Source organism: Trematomus bernacchii, unplaced genomic scaffold, assembly GCF_902827165.1.
Source record: "Trematomus bernacchii unplaced genomic scaffold, fTreBer1.1, whole genome shotgun sequence".
Lineage (NCBI taxonomy): Eukaryota > Metazoa > Chordata > Actinopteri > Perciformes > Nototheniidae > Trematomus > Trematomus bernacchii.
In genome coordinates this window covers 7,382,362-7,408,712 of record NW_022987477.1, presented here as the reverse complement: position 1 = coordinate 7,408,712, position 26,351 = coordinate 7,382,362, and the positions used below count along the sequence as shown (strand labels likewise).

General features: G+C 38.7%; 2 protein-coding genes across 3 annotated transcripts in view; both read right to left on the bottom strand.

The window, feature by feature from the left end:
* LOC117495682 (protein disulfide-isomerase TMX3-like) overlaps positions 1 to 11,507 on the bottom strand; it is a 30,489-nt gene extending 18,982 nt beyond the window's left edge. Inside the window, exons 1-9 of the mRNA XM_034147122.1 lie at positions 11,411 to 11,507; positions 11,095 to 11,152; positions 10,549 to 10,588; positions 9,024 to 9,147; positions 7,834 to 7,879; positions 5,575 to 5,655; positions 4,591 to 4,690; positions 4,326 to 4,403; positions 3,925 to 3,991 (exon numbers count right to left, since the gene is read on the bottom strand). Coding sequence (XP_034003013.1) covers positions 3,925 to 3,991; positions 4,326 to 4,403; positions 4,591 to 4,690; positions 5,575 to 5,655; positions 7,834 to 7,879; positions 9,024 to 9,147; positions 10,549 to 10,588; positions 11,095 to 11,152; positions 11,411 to 11,507 — 691 coding nt within the window. The remainder of the gene's footprint in view (positions 1 to 3,924; positions 3,992 to 4,325; positions 4,404 to 4,590; positions 4,691 to 5,574; positions 5,656 to 7,833; positions 7,880 to 9,023; positions 9,148 to 10,548; positions 10,589 to 11,094; positions 11,153 to 11,410) is intronic.
* Positions 11,508 to 12,660: 1,153 nt separating this feature from the next.
* On the bottom strand, positions 12,661 to 24,936 carry pxdc1b (PX domain containing 1b). Of its 2 annotated transcripts, none has more exons than XM_034150290.1 (6): positions 24,831 to 24,936; positions 22,003 to 22,306; positions 15,642 to 15,733; positions 15,411 to 15,528; positions 15,214 to 15,325; positions 12,661 to 14,712 (listed from the first exon to the last, which is right to left on the bottom strand). In XM_034150290.1, the coding sequence occupies exons 2-6, from the start codon at positions 22,256 to 22,258 to the stop codon at positions 14,589 to 14,591; spliced, it is 702 nt and encodes a 233-aa protein (XP_034006181.1). In that variant the 5' UTR covers positions 22,259 to 22,306; positions 24,831 to 24,936; the 3' UTR covers positions 12,661 to 14,588. The 2 variants fall into 2 exon arrangements, with proteins under 2 accessions (XP_034006181.1, XP_034006187.1); XM_034150296.1 differs by lacking the exon at positions 24,831 to 24,936 and adding an exon at positions 22,433 to 22,643.
* Positions 24,937 to 26,351: the final 1,415 nt, after the last annotated feature.

Sequence of the window (26,351 nt, the reverse complement as noted above, 5' to 3'; positions counted from 1 at the left end):
ACTGAAAGAGGCTACAGGATGATTATAATTGATGTCAAACAAGGCAGGGACCTCATTATGACATGTTAATAAGTTATCATGACCTTTCTGCTACTATTACAGTAATTACAACAACAGGGATGACTTTAACACGGTTTCTTAAGCTGCAGGATAGGAGCACGAAGCCGAACATGACAACCCAAAACCTGAACACGCTTTTAAACCCCCCCGAGGTCGTAGCTTATACTAGAATCAAAATTTTAATGCATTGCAATCTATTCCTCAGTGCTGCTGCTGCTGTGCAAAGGCAGATTTATTGTAAAGCTGCTGAGTCAGTCAATCCGGTAGACATTCCAGAGAGTTCTTTCCACAGATGTTCTGGCTTTGTAGACAGCATGCAGCTGCAGCATTCCGAGGAGCGAGAGAGAGTGAGCTGAAGGCCCCATACTGGGATGGTACAGCCTGATGAAGCTCTACATCGACTGAATCTACTTCACCTTGAGGCAAATTAGAGCGGCTCTCGTCCTGGGTGCCAACCTCGCAATCACCATAGCGCTCTACAGGAGCCTGTCAGCCCAGAGTTCACACAGCGGGAGACTGGAGAGGAAGATGAGGGGCAGGAGGGGGAATAGCAACAGACAGTGGGTGGAGCGAGGATGATCCAGTGTCAGAGTTTTGAGCACGGGGGAAGAGGCAGCTCTGACACGTCTCGAGGATGGAGGTTAATGGCGCAGACGACCTCCAAGACAATGCAAATAGCGCAGAAACAAAAGCAGAGAAACGTGAAAGAGAGAGAGAGGAGGGAGGAAAATATCAAAGATAATTCAAACACGGGAGGGGACAGAGGATGAAAAGATTGATCAAAGAAAGCTTGGTGCTATTGTTGGACCACATGTCTCACTTTCCTACAATATACAAAAAGGATACCCGTAAAGACAAACAATGACAATTCTTTAACTCATTTCCCAAAAATGTAATATAATCACAACAAATAGCGACAGTGAGGGATGGGAACCATGTCTGGAAGAAGTGTCACTACGTACATCATTTCTTGATATGGAAGAAAGCTGGTTGTTTATCACATTCTCCAGCCTAGCGTGTCAGCATGCTAATTAACACAAAGTGCGGATGAGGCTGATAAGAATGTCATTAGTTTCGTGGGTATTGGGCCAGAAACTTAATTATTGGGCAGATTACAATTCTGACCAGATGATGGCGCAAAATGTAAATCAGGGGATCCACAAACTTACAGTTCATCCTCTGGGGACAATGAATGATTGTTAGGTTATGGAAATCCATCACATTTTTGTTGATAAATGTCACTGAAATTCAACAACAACATTTCAACCTCATGGTGAGTTAAGTCATTGCGATTCATCCTCTGGGGACCATGAATATTTGTAGAAAATGATGGACTAATAAACACACTGACCTGATAATGCAGTTAGAAAAATCAGTGGATCCACAAAGTTATTAGAGTTAATCATTTGGGACAATGAATGCTTGTACAACTTGCAATCCATCATGTGTTAGGATATTTCACCAACAACCAAAAGTGTCCGAATCTCAACCTCATTGGGAACTAAAGTATCAGTAAAGCCAATAAGATGTATCCTCTGGGGACCATTAATGTGTGTAGGCAGCCCCCCCCCCCTATATCTGCTTAGATATTTCACGAAAAGAACATTAAAAGATTGGATTAGTGGGGATGTGTGGAATATATGGTCGCACTTCAATTTGTCATCCACACCAACCTTGTTGACTTTGCCAATTCAAATAACCGCCCCATGTCATTGGTGTGTTATCACTTTTTTAAGTGTGATTTCATCTTGTCATCACAATTACAGACTGTTAATCCGCCTGTCATTTAAGTGCTATCAATAAATACATGCAAAGTAGTGCTACCACACAGCTGGCTGCGTGATGTGCCCATCCATATCAGGCGAGTCGAGGACAAACCATAACCCACTGAAACAGCTTAAGCCTGATGCTCAGCTTATGAGTATTAACTAATGTGTATCACACTCAGAAATGTTTGAAAAAAAACAACATTCCAGCTGTTTAGACTTAACATACATCCTAATTATATTTTCCTGTCTTCTCACAGCTCTAGCCCTGAAGGTATCACTGCACACACACACACACACACGATGATCAAAACACTTTTGGCCCTTGAAGCACAATAACAGCGCAGACCTGTACAGCAGTCTGAAACTGAGGACAGAGTTATTAAATATGTATGAGCTTCTGCGCTGTACTATATTTTAACTGCGCTCTTCAAAAAGGGATACTGCTGTTTGTGATGTGTACTAAACCAATCAAAGCTCAATGAAATGTCAAATATCCTTTTACACAAAGCGAGGGGCCGTGTTTGGACAGTGCCGTCTGCTCGGGCGGTGTCTCGTGCTTGAATAAACACAACAAGCCAGACCTGCACGATGAGAAGAGTAAATGTGCTCGGAATTTCTAATAAGTGTTTGGAATCTGAATCACAAAATGAATACAAAAACAAAGAGTATGGTATATTCTAAAGCATATGCAGGCATCTGTAGCTTGTAGATAAACAACACAGCTAGTGTGCAGCCTCACACTTCAATAAACATTACATCTGCCATTAAACAGTGAATGCCTATGCAAATGTTTAGCCAAATAGCATCCGATAAAAACAGCCTGACAGAACATCATGCAAACTGAGGGACATAAAACCCACATAAGGCGCCTCAGCCTCATTTATACCTTAATTTAACATCCAGTCAGGGCTTTCAGTGAAAGATCCTCTGACAAACACAGCTGGAGAGAAACCAAATGCCGAGGACTACTGCTGGAAAAAAAGAAGAGAAGAAGTAGACTACTTTCTCTACTGCAGAGTGGGGACATTTCTTTGTGTCATTGTAGGTAAGTGCTTAATGAGCTGTACTCATTATTTTCCATTCATTCTCACCTACAATAGCCAATAATCATTTGAAACTTTGTTCCTTCAACGGTTTCCCGAGGCTAAGAGGGGGAAGTAGAAATCTGCGGTGTGAGGAAGGACACGACCATGTCATCCTGCCACGCTGCTGGCCTTCTCAGTGCTTGATAAGCTTAATATGCCGTCGCCATGGCAATGCTAGACATTCGCCACATCCTCCGTATCAAGGTCCTGGAGGACTCAGCGGAGTGTGGAGTTTTTGTCATCAACGTCTACTGTGGCGAGCCTCTACTGCTGCGATTCTGGTGCCGGAAGCCCCCCTTCCGTAACGGTCAAGTGGAGCAGACGGAAGTGAACTCGCAGACGATGGAGGAGTTGAATTTTGTTCTGCGGGCGATGCACCGTGGACCGAATCTCCCCAACAGTCACTACTGGGGCCCATTTGTGCTGTCACTGTGTCTTGATGCTGTTACCTTCCGTTTCCAGCTCCCAGCCAGGGCCCACAGAAGCAGCAAAATACAAGACATCATGGAGGAATGTGGGGAAGTTACGTTGTTGCGCTGAGAAATTGGGCAAAGCCGCTCGTCTAAACCTCTCGTCACATATGATTTCTTGTAAAGACTTGATGGCTGCTTCAGTGATTCAGTCCCTGGATTTAAAAATGACTGTATATACACAATACCAGCTGATTTATTTGGGCTTAACTGCGGTCTCTCACGCCCCCATCCACCCCGGCGTGCTATGCATGTCCGCCCAAAGTCAAACCACCACAACACGACTGGCCTCACCGCACACACAATAGTGGGCAGTGCCCTGGGTGCTTTAAAATGGGCCAGGCACACCATAACTCAATGTGGTGAGGAAGATGAAAGACCAGCGGAAGAGTCTGGAAAACTAGAGGAACACAGCTAGAGAAAACAAGACTAGGACACACAGTATTCCCCACTAGCCCTTTAAACATTTTCTTGTACCTTTTTTCGTCTAATTAAACAAAACTGCAGCAGTGGATGAAGACAAGGTAACAAAATACTCACCATCATAGGAGAAGTAGGCTCCATCCTTGAATACTACAACCGCAGGAAGCTCTGGCAAAGTTACTGACTGAAAACACAAAAAGATATTCAAGTCAAAACCAAGTCCCATATATCATTTTTACTCTAGGAATGTATGTGCACCTGCAAAATGCTGAACAAGACCGTTTTGAAGCAAACGGTGAAACTTGTACTGTTTTGCATATTGCAGAGACCGCAAGGCTGGTATCCAAATGCAGTTGTGGGAGGATGACTAAAAGAGTTTGAATGATTTACTTTCATCTCTAAAAAGTAGCCATAACGTGTCAACTCAGAGTTTCAGTAACATATGATGGACAAAATATACAAGGGATTTCAGTTTTCTAAGTTAATTTAATAAAGGAATGCAAATTAAAAAGCGTTACCTCTGGGAAGACTTCCTCTGAAGCCGAGAAGAAGTAAGTGTAGACGATGAGCTCGGAGGCTACGTCGTTGTACTTCTCCTGCAACAGCAAACAAGGCTTTAAGCACAAAGCTTTGGATAAATTAGTGTTTAACAGTTGTACATGCCGTGTCCCTACAAGGAACAACACAAAAGCTATTGTTTGTTACAACAGCAGTTCTTCTTTCGTTCAATCAATACACAGTTTTAGCATTGAAGCTGGGTGCTTGGATGTAAATGGCACTTACTTTGAGGGGAGAGTCTCCACCGACATACACAAAGAGCACATCATGTCGTTTCATCATGTGCTCGAACATCTGCTTGCTGGGAAGTGCCCTCACGGCCGGGCTGTGGAGGGAAAAAGAACAAACGCAGATTAGTTCAGGACAAAAATGGCACACTGATGCGTTAACTCAAGCTAAAACTCCCAACAACTCTGTTCTTGATCCAAACTGCATTCAAACTGTAACTCTGCCCAGAGGAGACATCAATTGGAAACAAATGTGGTTAATTGGTAAATGAATGTCAAATTAAATGTTACAAACAATATATCCAGCAAAAAAGACACTGCAACGATTTGGACTTGATATTGAATATTCCTTTACATTTTGTAATCTACAAGAAGAAACTATTGGCCATGTTATTGTATGAGTGCGTGTGTTGTAGAATATTGTGGTATGATGTAGAATGTTTTATTATCAGAAAGACGTGACAAAAGGTTCAACTCTCAAACTTCAAGACATTCTTATGTACTTCAGGGCTAATAGAATGGATGCAGATGTTGTTTTTATTGTGCAGTTAAATTTATATTTAGGGAAATTTCATATCCATTCAAATAAATGGGCTGACTCCAAACCAAATTTTGTACATTTCTATCAAGAATTTTAAACATTAGGAATAAGAAGGCAATCAAAACTAATTTAAAAAATATTAAAAATTAATTAATGAATTAAAAAAACTCTGTTCTTGATCTCTGTGCTGGTGGCACCACCCAGTGGATATCTAGCAACTTGCAGCCCTGAAGTCAGAGCCAAGCTGGGGGGGGAAATATGTCAGGAACAGTCACAATAGCACAAACTGGGGCTTCAGAGTGGGAAACCCATTGAGCTATGAAGGAAATATGGCCTGCGTTGATAAGCTTGCTTGGATTGGTTCTTATTAGTGCAGCTTGGAAATAAAGACAGTTGTACTTATTTTACTTTGTATTTTGAATGTGAAAATTGAAGGCTTACCCTGCCACTCTGTTGGCAAACTCTACGATATCGTCTTTTGTCCTTGGCCCCTTGTAATTATAGGCCAGATCCCCCTTTAACCTTGAACAGAGACAGAAACAAAACACGAGTGAAAGGCTGAGCATTTCAATGAAAAAACATTCATTATTTTGGGCTGTCAAATTGCTGCTGGGTGAAGACACTGATCGAAACATTCATGTGAAATAGAATTAATTGGAAATCATTTGTATGAAATTGAATTTTGCATGGGATATTGGTTTGTCAGAAAAAACTCATTTAGTGTACAAGAGATAGAATGTTGCAAAAGAGGCAAACTAAATAATTTCATTCGTGAATGGAGAGAACATTTTGCGGCAACTATTTTGATGTTTGATGAAATAAATGTGTTGTTTGAATCAAGCAGAAATGACAAATATTAGCTAGTTCCAGCTCTAGTTTCTGTGCTTTACACACTCATGGCAACTTTTTTGGTACACCTTTCTAAAACTGGGTAGGAATGAAGCTGCTCTTTGCACCCAGAACAGCATTTCAACAAATTCAACACTGCAGATTGGCTGGCTGCACATTCATGCGGCAAAGTCTCCCTCTCCATCACATCCCAAAGGTGCTTTCTGTCCGATTGACTCCTAACAAATGAGGAACTAATGAGCTAATGAGGTGGCCACTGAGTGCATCGCTGTAAACAGAATATCTTTAGGTATTGGGCACCTGGTCCTTTTAAACCTTGTTTGTGGCATTTCCCCCCCCCCCCCCCCCCCCCCCCCCCCCCGATTATTTACTAAACAATTGATAAACAGAACAAAAATGTATCGATAGCTTAATCAATAATGAACAATCATGAGTGGCAGCTCTACTTCAGCCCATTAAAGACAGCACCTGTCTTCGGCTCAATTAAAGCCGAGCATTGCAATGCCAACCTGTCTCTTACAAGGTGCTCTAATGAAACAGCAAATCTTTAAAGAACAGCTTATTCATCACAAAAGGTCGAATTAATCTAAAGCCTCTCACCTCCCCTGAAAAACAACAACAAATGACTCCCTAATTGAGTTCCATCCAGAGAAACTGCTGGAGTAGAGCTCCTACAAAAAGCAGAATGCATTAAGGATTGCTAAGGTTGCATCAGCCCACAGGGCTTAATGAACTCAGGGGGTGGGGGGGGGGGGGACAGAACTCTAAATCAAGTCACCGAGGGAGGTATCGTGTTCTTCGACGGGTGTTTCATCACTTGCTTGGTTTAATGTTACGAACCCTGCCGTGATCCTGTGGCAGTTTCCCAAATGAGCTTGATTATATGAGCCCATTATGGCATGAGGATAAATGACTCGGTTTCAAATACATGGAGGAAATTCTTCATATGGGATGATCATTTCTCTCAAGTCAACATGAGTTCTGATGCTGAACAGCTGGCGTCTACCAAAATTCATTCATTTGAACATTTGAAAAATGACATTTCAGAAAACAAGTGGAAGGAAAATCAGTTGATATAGTGGAGTGGAAATAGTATCAAGCACTCCTGATTTCTTAATTAATACAAGATACACCTTAGTGATTTTAGAAAGACCTGAACAAGTTAGATAAAGGAGGCTCATTTCAATTTCAATTTGAACAATTTATCGCCCAAGAAAAATACAATCAACGCATTCAGGAGAGCCGTATCTAATGCAATTGAGCTCAAAAGGTGTGAACAGAGTCTGTCACTAGTAATGCCTTAAGGAAGCGGCAACAACACCTTGTTCCCGCCTGAATTAGACATCTAACGGCATCTCAAAAGGCCAAACCTCAAGGGAAAAAAAGACAACAAGCAAGTAAAACAATCCTTATAATAACACAATACAAACTTAAGCCACTTGTACAATATAGTATAATACAACAACAAATTGCACCCTCAAAAAATGCCCATGGATCAATGCCTCTATGACACAGGATTAACAAATACTAAACACTAGAGGCTCTACAGAGTAATCTGCATATTGTTTTAGACTTATAATCATACTGTGTCCAGAGCCTGCAGGTCTGTGCAAAATTCAATAAGCTCTTTAATCTTATATGGATTTATTTAAGCCTATTGAAAGCTGGGGTTAAGAAAATTAAGCTAATTGAAACAAAAAAAGGCTAAGTAAGCTTGGCTGTATGTTATTGTATATATGATTACACTAAACTTAGCTTTGAATCCATCTAAATAGTCAACTATGGCTTTGTTCAAAAAAAAGTTTAATTTAAATCAATGTTCTGATGCACAAAGCTTAGAGAGTCACTTACAGTTTTATCGTGGGGTAACCTCGAACACCGAACTCTGACGCCATTCCTGCAAAATAGAAAAAATATATAGCATCTCAAACGAAAATATATTATTATACTGAGAACCATCTTTCTCTTCAAAAGGTTTGGAAGTTATCCTGTTTTCATCTTCTCACGGGGTTGAAATAACTTCTCTAATTAAGATTCAGCGACTGAGTTGGATCAGGAAGTGGATGGAAAATTTGAATCTTCGGGATTTGAGCCCATTTGTTTGCCAATAACAAGATGAGTCAATTTATAGCACTCTCACGTAGCTACAGAAATGTTGGAGCCAAGCTAAACTAAGCTAATGGCTAAGTTAAAATGACATAAATAAATGAGGATTATATCAATGTCTCATAAGCATATTTCCCCAAAAACTGAACTATTCTTTTTAAAAGCCCCATAGATTATACAATTTCTTTTTCCATTTTTAATTTATTCTAGTCCTGTTTCAAATGTTAGTCTTTTGTCATATATAGTCAACCTTATCCTGTGTTTATTAGGCACTTAATGATACTGTTCGCTAGTGCTGCTCAATTAATCGTATTTTAATCTCAATTACGATTTTGGCTTGCAATGGTTATGAAAACAACATAATCGAAATAAAACGATTATTTATTTTATTTTTAAAAACATTATTGGTTTTTCAGTTGAATTATACTTAGAGTTCAGGGTAATCAACTGTTAAAAACATACTGTTCACATTTTCTTTCCCAATAAATGGATATTTTCAAAGTAAATGGATAATCGTTTTTAATAATCGTGATATCAATTATTGACCCAAATAATCGAGATTATGATATTTGCCATAATCGAGCAGCCCTACTGTTCACTTATTGACAGGTAATTAACACGAGTATCTATGGATTATTCCAGTCAGCACATTTTGATGCAATTTATCTTAAAGTGTACTCACAACATTAATATTTTCCTGCATGGGTTAGGGTTAACAATAATATTGACATATCATGGTAATGTCACTATGAAATGAAATCTTCTTTATGTTGGTTTAAAATAAGACCTGACCTGAGCTTTTAACATTCATCATCATGTTGTTGAACAACACTGTCAATTAGTTTGATCTATATCTGTCTCCAGCACATGAAATATTCACCTGGGGACTAACAGTCTCCTAGGGAAGACCTTGAGGTGCTTTATCGTCTACTCACCAGAGTAAGCCGTAGCATCCATCTTTCCCACGCGGACCGGCGATCCGGAGCTCTTCAGTTCTGCTCCCACATCGTACCACACCGGCTCCAGCTTTTTACAGTATCCACACCATGGGGCATAGAACTGAAAATAACAAATAGGAAGACAACTTTAAAATAATGTAAACATGTTATGTTATATCATGCAAACTATAACATCATCTATGTGGTAAATAACCAAATCTGCATTATATTCACATATGTATTTGTGTGCCTTATTGTGCCACTTAATTTTGATCCTGTGCGCTAGGCCAGCCAAGGTCTTTTTGAACAAACCCGCTTCCAATTAATCTAACACAAGGGATAATTCACATTGACCTTACTTTGTTTTTGTTTTGCTTTATATGACCTCGCAGTGATTTAAGAGCTTCCTAAGTGCTGTGTTGTTGCCCCTATTGTACTTTTAAAAACAATGATATTGAGTATGACCTCAAGAATAGATTAAATGGAATAAACGACAACACTGCAAACTTAAATAATGGTCACACTACTGCTAATAGAGACCAAATGAAGGGCTACCTAAGACCCGCAACAAATCATTTATTGGTGATAAGTTGTGCACATCATTTACTTATTGTCGTGGCAAATTATCATATAATCATTTAAAACATTATCAGTTTCTCTTAAGAATTTCCTCCACACTTATCATATCCTTAGAATTGTATAGTGCAAACTTGTCAACAGTTACTTATTTTACATATCCGGAACTTATTGAGTAACATTTTATTCATTTAGAGTGATGTTTATTTCCTCCTGGTAAATACAAGTCCAAATCTCTACTCTATGTTTAGCTCAGTTTTGGTCTACACCACCTCCTAGTAGTGTATCATTTGTTTATTTAGAATTTATTCTGATCTGTGGAGTCTGCTAATAAAAATGATAAGTATAATTTTGAGTTAATCACTGAAAACGACATAGTGGAGCTTTCAAAATATACATACAGTAAGTAACTTTCAGTAATTCAGGTTATATATTATATAACATTTGATCAGTTCAATGGAATGTCTTAATTCCCCAAAAAATATTTGAGTTGAATATATTCCATGACTGCTCAGTTCTGAACACAGTGTATGAGAAACAGTAACCATTTCACACAGTATTCAAAGGCATAAGGACTCACTCCTGCAACTCAAACTAGTAGTGAAGGCAGCTTTGAGTGCTCAAACTTGATTTGCTTGAATGGTAACATACACAAACTCTGATATAAAGCCCTCCGAGCCCCCTGGCTTTGCCCGGCATGCATGACTTCTCATTCTCTAATCACAAATCCAGAGGACAGTCTGCACCCCCCCTCCGGCCCCCGCCCGCCTACCCCGACTGCTGCCACTTCCGCAAGGGATGATCCCGGCAGCGTTGTGCTGGATATGAAGTAAAGCATAGCTGAATGGACCCAGACTGTCTGTCTGTGTGTGTGTGTGTGTGTGTGTGTGTGTGTGTGTGTGTGTGTGTGTGTGTGTGTGTGTGTGTGTGTGTGTGTCAGACTCACATCTACCAGCCAGACATCGCTCACTCTGGTGTCCTTAAATCTGTCCAAAAAGAAGAATAAATCAAAGTGACATAAAGTGAACTACATGCTATTTTCTGTAAACTCATATTATAAGGTGTGTGCTACATGTCAAACATACACATAATAAAGACCCAGTGGAAGAATTGATATTCAAACATGTGAATATGAGGGTCATTGTTCGTTAAAAGTAAAAGAAGACCCTTCAACTTCATAAAAGAGATTAAAAAAACACAAATACACAAGGGACAAAATCTCTACAGACATCCACAAGCATCCAATTAAAATGCAACTGGAAACCTGAGATGAAATCAAGATTACCCCCTTTAAATTGTAATTATGTAGCCCTTTGTTAACCCCTTCAAATATGGGTAAAATTGCATACAATCAAAAATGCACAAACTCCTCTAATAGAGAAGAAGTAAGCATCAAACGTAACTGTGATTTGCACCCACATGATGGCTATAGCACGTTATCATGTCACAGTAGCAGGAAGGTGAAATATAGGCAGAGGAGTGCATCACTTACGTGTCATCTAGATCTTCAACAAATGCAATCACCGCTGAAGCCAGAAAAGCCGCGATAACTGCAACATTGAGACATACATTAAATCACACAAACGACATGTCATATTAACGTAACAACATCTTTACAGTCTCTATTGTCCAGCCCACCAGCCTGAAACCTCATGACTGAAGCATCACCAGCTAAAGCTCGTCCCAGCTAACTGAGCATCATTTCCCCTTCGTTTCGACAACTGGAGCTTTAGAGGTTCTATTAACAGATGCAGTGGTTACATGTTTAATTTAGCGTTGAATGTAAATGAATAAAAAAGTGAACGTACCGCCACAAATTAGGGAAGCTTTCACTTCTGCCATTGCTTCGAGTGGAAACAGCAGCAAGCAGGAAATACAGCTGCTAAATGTAGCCGGACTGCGCATGTGCGGGGTTACGCAGGCTCACAACAGCTTCAGGACCTAACGGCTGCTTTTTATTTATTGTTTATTTAAAAATGATACACATAAAACTGGATCCGTGTATTTTGTTTACCATTGTTTTCCTGTTAGATGTTGTCAGAATCCGCACTCAACATGAAAGCCAAATAAAAATATCGTAATGTGCAAATAATAGTTGCTTCTTTTTTAAATTCACGTTATATTTATCAGGCAATTAAACTGCATTTAACTAAGGTTATGATACTGCCGGTAATAGCGAATACTCACCACAAGGTGGCGATCTAATAAAATGAATACAGGCAACAGTCCAACACTTCCTGTAGGCCAAAGTATCATAAAGTACTGCATTCAAAGTTATAATTGAAGTATTATCAGTAATGTGCTATTTATGTAGTATTACTCCTATATCCTTAATTTACAATACCTGGCCCCAGGTTTAGGAATTTGCAGCATGTAATTATAATAGGAAATAATAAATTACCAAATTTGATCAAATGAAAAGATAATATTTTCCAAGACTCATTGACATATTGTTGTGTATTATACTTCATAAGTTGATCATATGTTTTGAATATAAAATATGTATCTGTAACGTTACTGTCAGGTAGATTTTGTGAAATAATTCCCTCTAAAGTAGAAAATAAGCAAAAAATGGTGATACAGGTGCCTTGAAATGTAATAAAACACAGTATATCGAAAAATGGATTATCATCAAGATTGTTTGTGCAAAGTATCACATGAACTTTGATTTTATTGGAAACATATTTATTTTGACACATTTTGAGAATAATATTTTTTGAATTACTTTAAAGTTATAAACAATGTTACTACATAATCTTCATATTCCAAAGGATAGTTTTATCTTTATTGTATTCTTATATGCACGAACATATCTCACATCACACGAGCACATAAAAAAGAAATGACAAGGCATTGAATGGTTAGCTTCACAGAGTGTACTGGATTTTACAAAATAAATAAACATCTTGGTGTAATATTATTGGTATGATGGCCATGTTGATATGCTTCATAAATCGGCCGAGTACCGTAAGTCATAACATCACAGAGACTTCAGCAGAATTAGAAAGCATTAGTTCAGCCTGCAAAGGGTTTTAAGATAGACAGAGGTCTTGATAGATATTTTAACTTTAATATGAAATAATGCATCATTGAATAAACATCAAGCAGTTCTTGAAAAGAGAGAACATTGGTAACATTTATATCGGAGATTCCGGTTTATTTTTATTGTATCATATTAATCTACACCATTATGTGTGGTGGAACTTTTCAACAGACATTTTATATATCTAAAGAACATCCGCCAACTCAAAATGTCATTCTTGGGAAAAAGAGAGAACCAAAAAGAAGCGTGAAATAGTTTCCCCCCCGTGAGAAAGAGCTGTACTTTCTCATGGGGGGAATGGTGGTCATGACTGTGTTACTAAATAGACTCATGTGGAGGACCGTCCTGTTGAAGCCCTGTGTGCCAAGTTTGTGAGGGTTGAATGCTTTTTGTATTTAGAGGGGCAAGAGGGTGGACCCAAGCTGTTAGCCCACATTGTTAAGCCACAATGACTTCTGCACTGACAAAACAATGAATATAGATGGGCTTCCTTACAGCTAACCCTACACAAATATACACACTAATTTGCATTAAACACAAATAAAGCTCCACAGTTAAATAAAACATACAAAAAACATGATTTTGTATCAAGTGTTTGATCACTTGACACAACTTTTCTATCCAAAGCCTTAGTACAGCAAGGTTGTTTGTGTTCTTAAGATAAAGAAAGGACTTGTTCCTCCATTGCAGACCGAGCTGTAAACTCCCACATTCAGAAAGACTGCAGTCAGCTTTCCGACTGAACCCACACACGTCATCTTACAGAACGGTGCATATGACCACAAGTGACCTATGAAACAAAGCTTTCTTTGCCCCATGTCATCACTCATCACATGGCAACACCAGCAGTGACATGATTGAGTTGTCCACATAATGGCAACACTCATTCACCGCTCTGATACATATAATTATTTATTTATTAACATAAAATCAGCAACGTGACAAAACAATTTACAAACACACATTACAACTTATTATTCAGATAAACCTTCATAAAATAACCTCACAGAAATCCAAAAAGGCAGCCTTAAGTTGTCACTTTGGAAAGTTGTAACAAAAATATGACAATTAATATTATTTTATATTCCTTAATTTACCAGCACGTTTTTTTAATTAACAGAAATGCTTTAGTTAGACGAAATATGCACCTATGAATTATATTATTTTATCCTCTCAGGCCAAAGAACTCCATATAACAGCATCTGAACAGAAATCACATAATTCATTTTAAACTGGTATTTAATAAACGAAAAAAGTCCCTAAACGCTGTTGGCATAAACACATATCATACACAAAGCTTACTCCCACAAGAAAAACAAAACTGGTTAAAACTGAGAAAACACATCCGGGAGCAATTTAAATAAGACAATAGTCTCTGAAGATCAGTCACATATATCCTGGCAAAAAGATAAAACAACTGAGATAGAAAAACAAACTGCTGGTTGATTCAGCTACATTTTTAAGTAACAGCAAAGGGTCCAATACTGTACTTTTTTCTAAATGTGGTTGCTGTGTGGCGATGTCTGCTCAGGTTTCAGTCACACATTCCAAACCCCATACAATGATGTATTTGGGGAATCCTTTTGAAGTCGTCCAGCTGCACATTTTGAAACCTCTCCAGCTGTTAGCATCTGCCTCGGGACTGAAGGACCACCATTGTTGCTGCCACAGGTTGTGTTACAACACCTGAAGCCAGAATAAAGACAATCCTGTCATGTTTCTTCTTGACACACTGAATGAGGCACACTGGTGATGCTTAAAGCGGACAAAGTGGCATTTCTTCCAATATTTTTTCTGCCGACTCAAAAATCCGCTACGAGAAAGTCTACCGTTTGAAAGGATAAGCAGCATTCACTTGGAGCAGCTATGTGCAGCGTTGCATAGCCCAGGTTCCATTTAAGAGTACATATTCCTCAATGATCAGATGTCTATCAACAGGTAGTTCATTCCAGGATGTCTGTTTCAAATGGAACCAGATGGTAGTAGGAAAGGTTGGTGACATATGCTTCTGTGTCCTCATCACACAAATCTGCTTCCATCGACAAAAACTCTGTTCCATCCTCATACCTGGCAAAAAAATAAAAAGATGCGTTACTCCAATGATAAGAAACACTTCTAGGTTTATAAATAGGAATCAAAAGTGTGATGTATTGCCATTTTCTATTGCTGACATCAACCCTTAAAGATTTTATTTGCTAGTCAAGTAGGAATTTCAGATATTTAAGAGTTATGTAAGGCATTGTTTTTCATTGTGCACCAAGAGCAATCAGTTCCTCTTTTGCTTCCTACACACACACCCAGGGAAGGAAGAGGTGCACAGACACACTTCCTGTTGAGGCGGAGGGTCAGAGGTTGGGTCATATCCGAAGACTTCTACATTCACACTTACTAAACACTCAAGAGCCAACATGGAAACCTTTTTTTGTAAAAAACAAGCAGCTTGATTGATAGATTTAATGAATGTTTGAAATTAATGGAGCCAATATTAGAGAGTATTCTATGAAAAAGCCAATATGATAGGGACTGGACTGAGACACTGACAGAATATTAAAATATCTTAACACTCACGTATGTTCCACTGAGTCTGTGGATGAGGGTCTCTCTTTTTCTTCAGGGAGACTGTGATCAAACACAATGGTTTCTGTATTGGCCAGACAGAATCCATTGGACTGCATGATTTCTAAAAAGGCACAGAGTGTTGTTTGAGTTACATTAGGAATGTCAACAGGCGCTCCATCTTTTTTCCTAGAAGAAATACAAGATACCTGATATTGTGATTGGACTCTGAAAGCATGGCTGGATTCTGTGGACTTTGTCGTTCCTCAGCACCTGGTCCAGCGGCGATCGCTCAAAGAAAGTCAACATCACCTCTGACCTTGCATACTAGGGAGCCAGGATATTAGCATTTTAGCATACAGTTCACATCATTGAAAAAATGTAATACCATTGTTTTACATGTTGCAGTCAGTCAGAATGTATTATTCACCAAGACCAACCTTGCATGGCATGTTGATGGCATTCTTCAGTAGTCTTTCGACCTCATTCAATTTCTCCTCAATGTCGTTGGCCTCTTTGATTTTCACCAGCCCTAAAACAAATAAATAATATATTTAAAGTCTCCATTTTGAGGATTTCAAAACCAGTTTTCTCCATCCACCAGGGCATTTATATAATTCAACACAACAAATCTAGAATTAATCCAATCTTTGTGAAACTAAAAACCTTCAGAATTTGGTGTTATAATGTCAGTGTTCAGTATCAAAAGTATGGTCTTTTTGTGTCATGTTTTTTCCGACCCCCAAACATATTTCACTGCAGCATAAATAGATACAAAAAAATACTGTTTCGCTATCAAAATGTTAAGTGTTACTTTTTTCTGTGTGATGAAATACAGTAGGGCAGCTGCTTTGACCTTTATTGCCACCAGACGGTTCTCTTACCACTCAAAAAGCCAGACCAATGTCCAATGTTATCCCTAGTCTTGAAAAAGGTTGCCTCAAATGTGAGTGAAAAGGCAGTAGCCTGTTTAATGCAATAACTTGTAACAATGCCCCATGATATTTACCCATGAGGGTAAAAATAGACTTTTCATCATTGTCTTTTCAACATGGAAACAGTGCGTCACTGTAAAACTGTAGTGTTATTGCAAACATTCAGCAGACATATAACAGAGGAAAGTAATAACAGTGCTAGAGAAAAGAGCAACAATATAAACTATTCATCCTACATATCACTAGGAATGCAATTTAAGAAGCAGTAGGGAGTGTAAAATCAGCCCTTTAAGCAACTAAAGACTGCCGCCCATGTTAGCAGGCAGTCAGCAAAGCAACATTTTTACTGCCTTGCTGACAAAGGGATGTGGTGAGGAGAATAATGATGAAGACTGCAGCCACACTGATGAGTCTCTGTCTGATGTAAGTGGTACAGGAACATAGTCACACAGCGGTTAGTGTTACATGGAGGTTCTGAGTAAGAGAGCCTAAAGCATCACTGTGCACAGTCACCGTCTCATCCATCTATTATGGCCAGCAGTGATGACATCATACCCAGGGGGATGTGAAGAGTGATTGGGCAGTTAAATCATCACTAGGAACCAAGTGAGACTCCTACCCAGTCTGAGACTCAAACTGCCTCCGGATCATGTTCTTTTATCCTTTAAACCCCTTTGTCAGTTTTCTCTGTAAATGTGACAAATCAAACAAGTAAAGGGCTTATTATGGTGTTGTTCTGTCAAGATTGAGACATAACAGTAATTCAGTTTAAGGCGAATACAAACAAATATTTTCTTACTAATGCTTTTTGGATTTAAAAGATTATTTAATATGGTAAACATATTGAGCAGATCATTTGTTGGTTTATCCACATAATTTGAATTGGTGTAAGTAACTATAGTGCCATTAAATAAAGGCAATTGCACAGAAATTCAAACTGGACAGCATGGAAATGATCAGAAAACATTACATTAGTTGAATTCATGTTTTTACAGTGCATGCTATTTTGTGAAATGGTTGATTCTCGGGGGTTGATACAGATAATTAAAAGCAGTTAACATCTCAAACGGAAACAAAGCCTGGATGATAACATGACTGCAGGGACTTTAAACCACACCCAGTCTCATCAGCTGTTCCTTGTAAACAGATTGGAAAGTCTACGTCCTGCCGTTTAGGGCACTAATGTTTCCAATCAACTGCACATTATTTATTATGAAGGGCAGGCACACAGCACACCAGGGTGCAGATAGAAACAGGGAAGGGAGTGTTAGGGACTGATAACAATCATCACAAGTGCTCTCAATCCCCTAAAAAGCAGTTCTCTCATGGTTATAGTATAAAGGGAAGGCCAGAGGAGCTTGTCCCTTGTGTTGGACTCAGAAAATATTTAGCAGCCTATATGCCTTAGCAGCTGGTGCCTAAGATATATTTTACATTTAAAATTCATCACCAGTCACATATGAATTCATAAATACTACTGTAAGCATATATTTAAAAAAAAAGAGTGGATTCAGAAATGAAGTCTATAGCATTGTTAATATAATTAGGCAAAGCATGGTGTGTGCTATTATGCGACTGTTTCATGTGCAAAAGAGAAGTATGCAAGTTTGTTTTTGCCACAGCTTGGTGTTGGTTGCCCAATATTAAATGGTGCTAACCACAGTGGATCTGGTGTGTGTCGCTGCAACTTGGTGTTGTTCTTCTCTATAATTAGAAACAGCAAATTGACACATACCTGCTGCCATCAGAACAAGAAAAATTATCTTAAAACTGCTAAAAGACTTTAAAATGCTGAAAATCTGATATTAATCTTTACTTTGTCTTCCTAGACCAACCTTACTGTGTCTCTTCAGGTTGAAAATCTATTATTAAAGTGGAACGGTGAAAAACAGTGGTTTGTGTGATCTTGGAGAGGTTAATGTGGGTTACATCCATTAACTAAAGTGTAAGAAAAGGCACACAACCTGCAAAGGATACAAGCAGGAGGGCGTCCCAAAATGCAGCTAATCTTGACACCAAAATAGCAGCGCGCCACTGAACTGACAGTGACACCCCTCCTACTGTGCCTCTTCTCCCACTGTGGCAACAGACACAGGCAAAGGAAAAAACAACTCTAAAATCTAGGAAATGGTTTCATCTTTCCCCTCATTTTAATCCCTCTATTCCACCATTTTATATGTTCAACACAGAATGCAGCTCTGTTTTTTCCTGCTAAGTTCCCCAAGTGTATTTCCTCCAATTTCCTGTCAAATTGTCTATTTCCTGCATGCTTGGCTTTCTCCTTGCTACAGTGTCCTTCTTTCTTCGACTATTCATTCAGCCCCCAGTAGGTCTTATTGTTTATGGCCTTCAGTCTTAGTTATCTTATGTTTTGGAGATAAGCAGTCTTCATGTGCCTTGTGCAACAAGTTCATAACATGTATTGATAACAGTAACTACATAGAGAAATGTTGGTGTATGTCCCCGTCTCTTACTTTTTGTAATTGCACACTGTTATTTCTGTGACAGCATGCCGTGTTGATAAGCCACTTCACCTATTAGCTGAAATAACACAGTAGAAGTAGATGGAACATGACTGTCGAACACATTATCTAAGCAGTCATCAGATGTTGTAAGCACCAGCTATTTCACAGCTATCCTCTGCATGGATCTGATAAGCACAAGTCAGCAGCCGAACGTTTTATCATCTAACCGCTAACTCTCCGCTGTTTCGTCAACGTGTTATTTCTAGCGGCTTAGTCAACAGAGGACATCCAACCTCAAACATCCAATTTCAATGTGTCCAAAATGGCTACCTAGTGCACCATATTGACTGAAGGACATTTCATTTCAGCTTCCATATTCTGACAGTAAAATCAATGCTATTCTGCAACGACTAATTTCCAAAAAACTTTCACGAGTAATAACATCTAAACGTTAGTTCTTCACTTACTTTATCAACCAATATTCCACATTTAAGGGTTAAAGAAGAACATGTATACCATTCTTATTTGTTAAATTTAACTAGTCAGTAACTTACAACTTAAACGATTTTTGCAATGATTTTGATTAATCTCTACAACAATGTGTGACATGTAAAATAGATACATTGCAGTTTTAACGGTAGGGACTATTTTTATTTTAATACTTTTAAATTGTTCACTTTAGTGATGCTGTTGGACATACATATTTTGTTATGTACCGGCAGAGCCAGGATTGGTGTTTTACACATGTTTTCATTCTTTGTGCTAAGCTAGCTGGCTGTACATTCATTTTTAATTAACAGATATGAGCGCTGTATCTATATTCTCATCTAACCCCAAGTAGCAAGCAGATATATTTATTTCCAAAATTGTTATACTATAAACACACATTATATGGTCAGTTCCAACTATTCAATAACTATGTCAACAAGGAAGGACAAATATAGTGTCTATACTACAAAAAACATAATCCAATGCCCCAAAGATGTAACTCGGCGCTACTAAGCATCCAAGAGCAAACTATTCAATATTTACTATGAAGGGATTAGTGAACGAGTGTAAGAGGAAGTGATTTCGGACACAATAATATGATTCTTGGGTGGAATCTCTCTCACAAGGAATGTGAGCAATCACTTCCTGCCTGTGTTCACTCCGGGGTCACATGAAAGGTAAGTGTTATGGGGCCTTTGCAGTCCACAGGGACCAAATATGGGAAGTCCACTCCTCTCTCCCTCTCTCTCTCGTCATGACATCAGTCTGAGAGCTCTGCACGCCTGCCTTGTTGCTTAGACGCAGCACAGAAACATGAAAACATGAGCGGAGCCAGAAACTGGAGCAAAGTGGACTGAGAAAGGCCACAGTTACACTTTTTCACAGCTTTCAGTCCAAGTGGCAATTATAGGGGATGCAAATGAAATATTGAGAGGTAGGAATTAAAGAAAGGCCATTAGAGGAATTTTATTATCCCTGTGGCTTGCTATCCATCCATGAAATTGTAAAGCCAGCTTGAAGGAACACTGATGTCTCTTTCAGTGCTGATGTCACAACTCCATTTATCTTTTAGCTGTAAAGGGTAAAAAAAAAAAAAGAAGTTAAAAAAGTGAGTCAGTAAAATGTCTCTTCCCTAAATGCACTGCAGACTGCAGCAATAGAGCAGCTAGCTGTCAACAAGCTTCTCAGCTATTTCAGTGCGCGGGCAGGAAGTGGAGCGTTCCAGTCGCCACTAAAGGGATGTTTCCAAAATGTTTGTAGAGACTCAGTGCGTAGAGACAAAAGAAAAGTGCCAAGGAACGAGAAGAAGTCTGGAGCTCTGCCAAACCTGTTGGCAGTGCCACAGTGCTACAGTGTCAAATATCCAGACCCTTAGGGCCAGAGGTTTAGGCTAATTAAGCAAAAGACTGCCCTCTTAAAAAGCCCTGAAGCATTGCTGTAGAAGATGTCACAGCGCCTTTTCATAAATAAATACTTTTCGACCTGTCAATCAATTTATTTTTCATGGATGGTTAATGATTCTGAATGTTTTAACATGTTCAAAGCAATACAGCTTTTGCTGATTTTTGTTTGAAAACCAAATCAGCCATCTTAACTTAATATTTAATTACAAAAGCATTTTGACAAATATAAACTGAATGTTTCGATCACATTAGGGGGGGAAATGCAATTCTAAAGTGTCAACTCTTTCAAGACAGCCACAAAAACTGACACCTTTCAGCTGGGTATTTTAGCCCTGGTCATTTCTCTGTGAAGCTCAAAGTTCTCCCTGTGTGTGTTTGGGTTTACTCCCACAGCGAGATCTGTGATTGCCTTAGATCAATGCACAACTGAGGTTGGTTCCTAGGCGTCAGATAATAGCTGCTCAGACATCCCAGCAACATCCATTCTTCCTAAATAGTGGTCATGTGTCAGATGCAGAGAGCAAATATTAACATGGAAGTCAGTGTTGGTTCTTTTGATATTCTCCCATAGAACTTTTAAGCCACAAAGAAGTGAAAGCAGCCTTTTAGCTCATAAATATTGACATTAGATACATGCTCTCAGTTTGTTGGTTTTGTGGTTTCAGGGCTATGTGATCGGTCTCCTAATGTGACACCCAACAGTGGACTCTGTTAAATATTACCCTGTCCAAACAAAAGCATGTAAACCTAATCTATGATGCGCTTCATTTTGGATTAGCTCCAAACACTTATTGATCTTGTTGACAATGTTTTCCTGCTTTTTTTTGCTGCCCTAAACATATTATTGAAATAATCTTAGTTAATGTTTTAACTAAGATGATTTCATGAAATAATGTGAGATTTTTAGGTATGACGTCTCCCTTTCTTTACAATATATAGGGGCAAAAAAGTAATGTTGCCCTAAAATGAAAGTCAACTATATTATCATTCTGGTCATGGATTACAATTTCTTAAATCCATTAGGCACTTTGTTATTAGTTATTTTAGAGTTTCTTATTTCCAAGAAACTTAGAAGCACAATACTTAAAGTTGTGCTTTTGGATGATGTTTAGGAGCAATTCAGTTGTTACATTTCAAATATTATCCTAAAGATATAGGCACTGTCTTAAGTTTAATTTTTTTAGGATTTAAGTGATGAGCTATCAATCTGAAAATACCACCAATGATACTAAAAATCTTAATAGTTAAGTATTTAATAAAGCACAGCTGGCAAATAGTTGTGCATTCTGGCTTCTCAATTGTTAGTTGCTGCTAAAAAATTAAAAAGTGCAGAAATTGAGGGGGTCAAAGCCCTCTACTGCGCATTTGGCCCCCCAATTTAAGGGATACGCCCCTGATCAGAATTTAACCATTAAAAAGTAAACTAATGTCACATTATTTCTGATTCCATGTTACTGTATTAAATGCTCACTTCCTGCCATACAACTATCCCATTCCCATCAGACCAACCTTCTATGAGCGGAGACTTGGAGAGGTCTCTTATGTCCTCAGGAAAGGACTCCAGCAGTCTCCTAAACAGCCGCCCCAGATCGGAATAACTCCGATGCAAGTATAAAATGTTCCTGTCAGACCACTCCGTCCTTATCTCGAAGAACTCCTCTTCCTCTCCCCGCTGGCTGATGATCAGTCTGCGGATCCCGTTGACCCAACAGTCTCGGACAAACATGTTGACCAGCGACGTGCCTTCAAACACAGCCGATGCCATTCCTCAGACGTCAGTCCAGCATACTGGGGCGGGCCGGGGGACAGCACGCTGGGGGAAGAAGGATTCGATACAACAGAAGATTTGAAAAATAAAGAAATTCAGCCAAAGAAGAAGTAAAGACAACTCCGGTAACTTTTCGGTCTGCGCGCACTGACAGCTGTTGTGTTTACGCACAGTGGGAGGATGTGCTGCTCAGCCCATCACAGGCAAACGTGGCATGATCTGAAAACATAGACTTTTGTCATAGATACCGCCCCCACAAAATGGATTTGTCCATCGATCAGTTTGGCAAAATAAAGTCCAAAGAAGATCTCTCAAAGTATAAAGTGCTGCTCAGTGCTCCCTCCTCCAGTCTGCCGTTAGTTTCCTAAATCCAGAGCATGTCACTTCACTCTGTCTGGGTAAGCTTTTCTTTCAGTTTCCTCCCCTCTCCTTCCTCCCTCCCTTCCTCCTTCCTTGACAACAGGGTATTATCATGCAAAGAATGCAAAGGGCTGCAAAGACAACACTGTCAATCTCCTTATTCATGGAATAAATAGCTTATTAGGCCCTTTTCCTTTTCAGTTTTGTTTTTCTGGATTTGACGCCATTTGCCACGTCTTTCCACAAATCAGCAATCTTGAAATGATATGTTTGGAAAAGACCACAGGGAAATAACATCAACGCCTCAAATACAGCAGATTTTGGCCAATATAAACATTTGCCTTTGCAATATTTTCCATTTCTGATCATGTCAAAATACCATGTAGTTTAGCCAATAGCTACAGCAATGCATTTAGCATATTATTTGTCCTGGAAAAGATCTTCTCTGAATTGCTCCTTTGCGTTGCACTTTTTTCAGTAAGAGCTTTACAGGAAGTTGTGGCTAAGTCGACTAATGACGATTCAGCTGCAATTAACTGTACTGTCTGCAAACAGTTCTGGTAAATACAATTCATAAAATACAGTAGAGGAAAAAGCATTGTCATTGAAATTAATGCAAGCTGAAAAATACTTATTAGTGGACAGACACAAATGCATATAGGAAATCTCGGAACACTGAACATTGTAGCCTACTGTTGAGATCTGAAAAAGCTATTATTCTATAACGTGCACATAACATTTTATGAGACACAGCACAAGACTTGATGCTATAGTCTTGATCCATGCCTCCTTTGAGCTCGCAATTGCACCTTTGTGAGTTTTTCGGTCTTGTTATGGCAAATGTGAAGGCTTGAAAGATTGTGATGCAGCCAGTGAGGAAAGTATACATTTCCAATTTGCAAAACTGTCCAAAGAGCTGTCCTTCACATGCAACAGTTTCATATTCAGCTGTTCAATTCCTTGTTACGCTGCAGTGAGGGAAAATATGGCATGGTGATGCGGGAAAACAGGTGGCCACAGTAGGGAAAATCTATCAATTATAATGGAAATATTCTGAAAATGTAGACTTAGTAAGAAATTCCTGCATATGTTGTCTCAGTATTATACTGTACTTTTCAGTTTTATCAATAAGTTGTCAATAAATGTGAAGAAACTTTAAAGTGAGCTAGTAAAAGTGCAATTAAATAACATCACTTTTAAAGTCATTCATCCTAATAATATTCGAATAGCAACTTGTTGAATGTCGCCGTTTTATACTGGTTTGTGGTAATTAAAAATGTAGATAAATTGTACAAATAAATAAACTAATTCTTGCTTTGAGAATAATATCTGAGTAACATGTGTCACTTAAGCTATTCAAACAACCCTTTGGAAGAAGTTCTTAATCACATTTCCTAATTTAAATGACTTAAATATAAAAAAACATTAAGAAAGATGTGTTTGTTGCAGGTCAATGTTTGTTTGCAGAATGGAATCATATTACATAAAACTCCCTTTTCACTGTCCACACACTAACCCGTATCATTACGATAGCACAAATTATACAGTGGCAAGGAAATTACCATGATGCACTGTAATAATAAAGTATCTCTTGTTGAAATGTCATGTGGTGGTTGACATGTGAGATGCAGTTTTAGGAAAACTATTATTAAGGCTGGTTTTCCGCTGGTAGGGAAAAGACCAAACATTAAAAGATATTGAGGATCAAGTTTGGCTTTGAGTGATTTCTCCCTTAGTGGACAGTTTTGACAATTTTACTTTCAGAGAGGATAAAAAAGGGTAACAGAAATCTAGGCAGCCATTGGACCTTGTTAATGCTCAAACTTCTGTCTGCCATTTAATGTGGTTCTTTGGTACCACCTATTGAGGTAAATTGGACAAAAGAGAACTTTTAAAGTAAACTGACAAAAATAAAGCATCTACAAATATATACAACAAACAGCTTTGTTAGTAAAATGCTCACATCAGTATGCTTTTACTGCTTTTTAGCAGATATAGGACATGGTCAACATCTTAGTTTAGAGTTGCTTCTTAGGAATAGATAGAATTGTTGTTTAAAAAGCGGTTAAATAAAATGGCTAACCAGCCTTTTCAAAAGGCAGAATAAGGACAACTTTCTTAAGAAAGAAAGTGGCAATGGTAGACAATACAGAGAGTTACAATGGGAAACCTTCTCTAACAAATTCAAAACACTATTCACACAACTCACACAGAGACACACCAGCACACCGGTTTCACGCTGACATCCATGCAGACAGAGAGGGTTGCTGCAGCTTTCCTCAGCCCGGCATGCAGGCCCTGATTGGGGATTGGAAGCACCTGGAGGGAGACAATCAGTGGAAGAGGAAGAGAGAGAGACAAACACATAAACACACACACATCACAGCAGTTTTGCAGCAAGTTTATCATACCCAAAATGCTCAACAAAGTAAACATTTGCCCTGGTGGTGGAGATGGATGAAAAGTCAGGGGAATGCAGAAGATACACAGATTCATCCTCTGGGCACCATGAATATCTGCACCAAATCACACACAATCCACTGCTGTTGAGATATTTCAGTGTGAACCCAAGTGGTTAACTGACTATCCAACAGACAGCACATCCAAAACTATTATGTGTTAGATACAAACACTATTGTTCATTTTCTTTGGGTATGGAGATGTATGATGTATGCTGCACATTTCATTTTAAGTACAAATGATTTCAGAATGATTAAGTTACACAGAGAAACCGCCACAGTAAAAACCCTTCTCCCCCTCTGTAATAAGACGATCTGTCTGTTTTGAACCAGGCTTCAATATGTGGTGTAGCCACATTTACAGCATCAGCACATTCTGTTTCAATACCTCATTCCAGTGTGTTTCCTGTGAAAGATTAAACCTTAAATGGAAAAATAAAAAAGACTGTTACCCACTCATCCTTAAATGCTTTCTCTTGCAGAATTCTAGAACATGTGTCTCTTGTTGCAAGCTGAGGCTTTAACTGTGTGGTGGAAATAAAGAGAGCAAAAGGGAACTGTTGAGCGTTGGTTTCACGAGAAACTGATGAAAGTTTGTGTATTAAAAACATTACAGATTAAGGCTGCCTCTGCACTTTTAATTGACATATTTAGGATTAGAAATGGGTTTGGGTGTGAAATAAGACTGTATTTAGCAAAAGGATTTATTTAGGATTAAGAATTGTATATGATTAAATGGGGGAGTTATGGCATAATGGTTAGGAGTTTTAGTTGCAATTCAATGTACATTCAATTCACAAACCTGGACCCCCCTTGAAAATGTTATCAGTCTATTAAATAGCTGTTATCAGTTGTAATCTGTACCATTCTTATTCTTCAAACAAGGCAAAATGTGCTAATTTAACATCATTGTTATGTCACTTAAGGTAAAATGTGTATTTCTGAACTTGCTGTGAGGTCTATAGTACAGCCTATGTTTCTTGTTTATCTTGTAACCTACAGTAGGTGGTTGGCCTCCAATATAGTTAAATGCCATGTCATCACTGTAGTATTTTTCATTTTACACCCATGTTTAATTATGCAGTTGAGAGGAGGGAGATGAGGGCTTCTATAACTCCTACTACTTTGTCACTCCTTTAATCCAAAACTCCAAACAGCCACACCCTAGACCGGCAGTGAACTTTGTAGATTCCTAAATTAAAATCACCTGTGATGACAACAGAGAAAACATAGCCAGTTTCAAAGTCACTTTGCTCCGGTTGCTCACAAGC

Bases quoted from the DNA above. Each gene is read 5' to 3' on its own strand.
- pxdc1b (XM_034150290.1), bottom strand. From the start codon at position 22,258: ATGGCATCGGCTGTGTTTGAAGGCACGTCGCTGGTCAACATGTTTGTC. The intron at 15,734-22,002 runs GTTGGTCTGATG...TATTTGTTTTAG, and splicing joins CAAGTCTCCGCTCATAGAAG to GGCTGGTGAAAATCAAAGAG. The intron at 15,326-15,410 runs GTATCTTGTATT...GTGCCTTTTTAG, and splicing joins GAGTCCAATCACAATATCAG to AAATCATGCAGTCCAATGGA.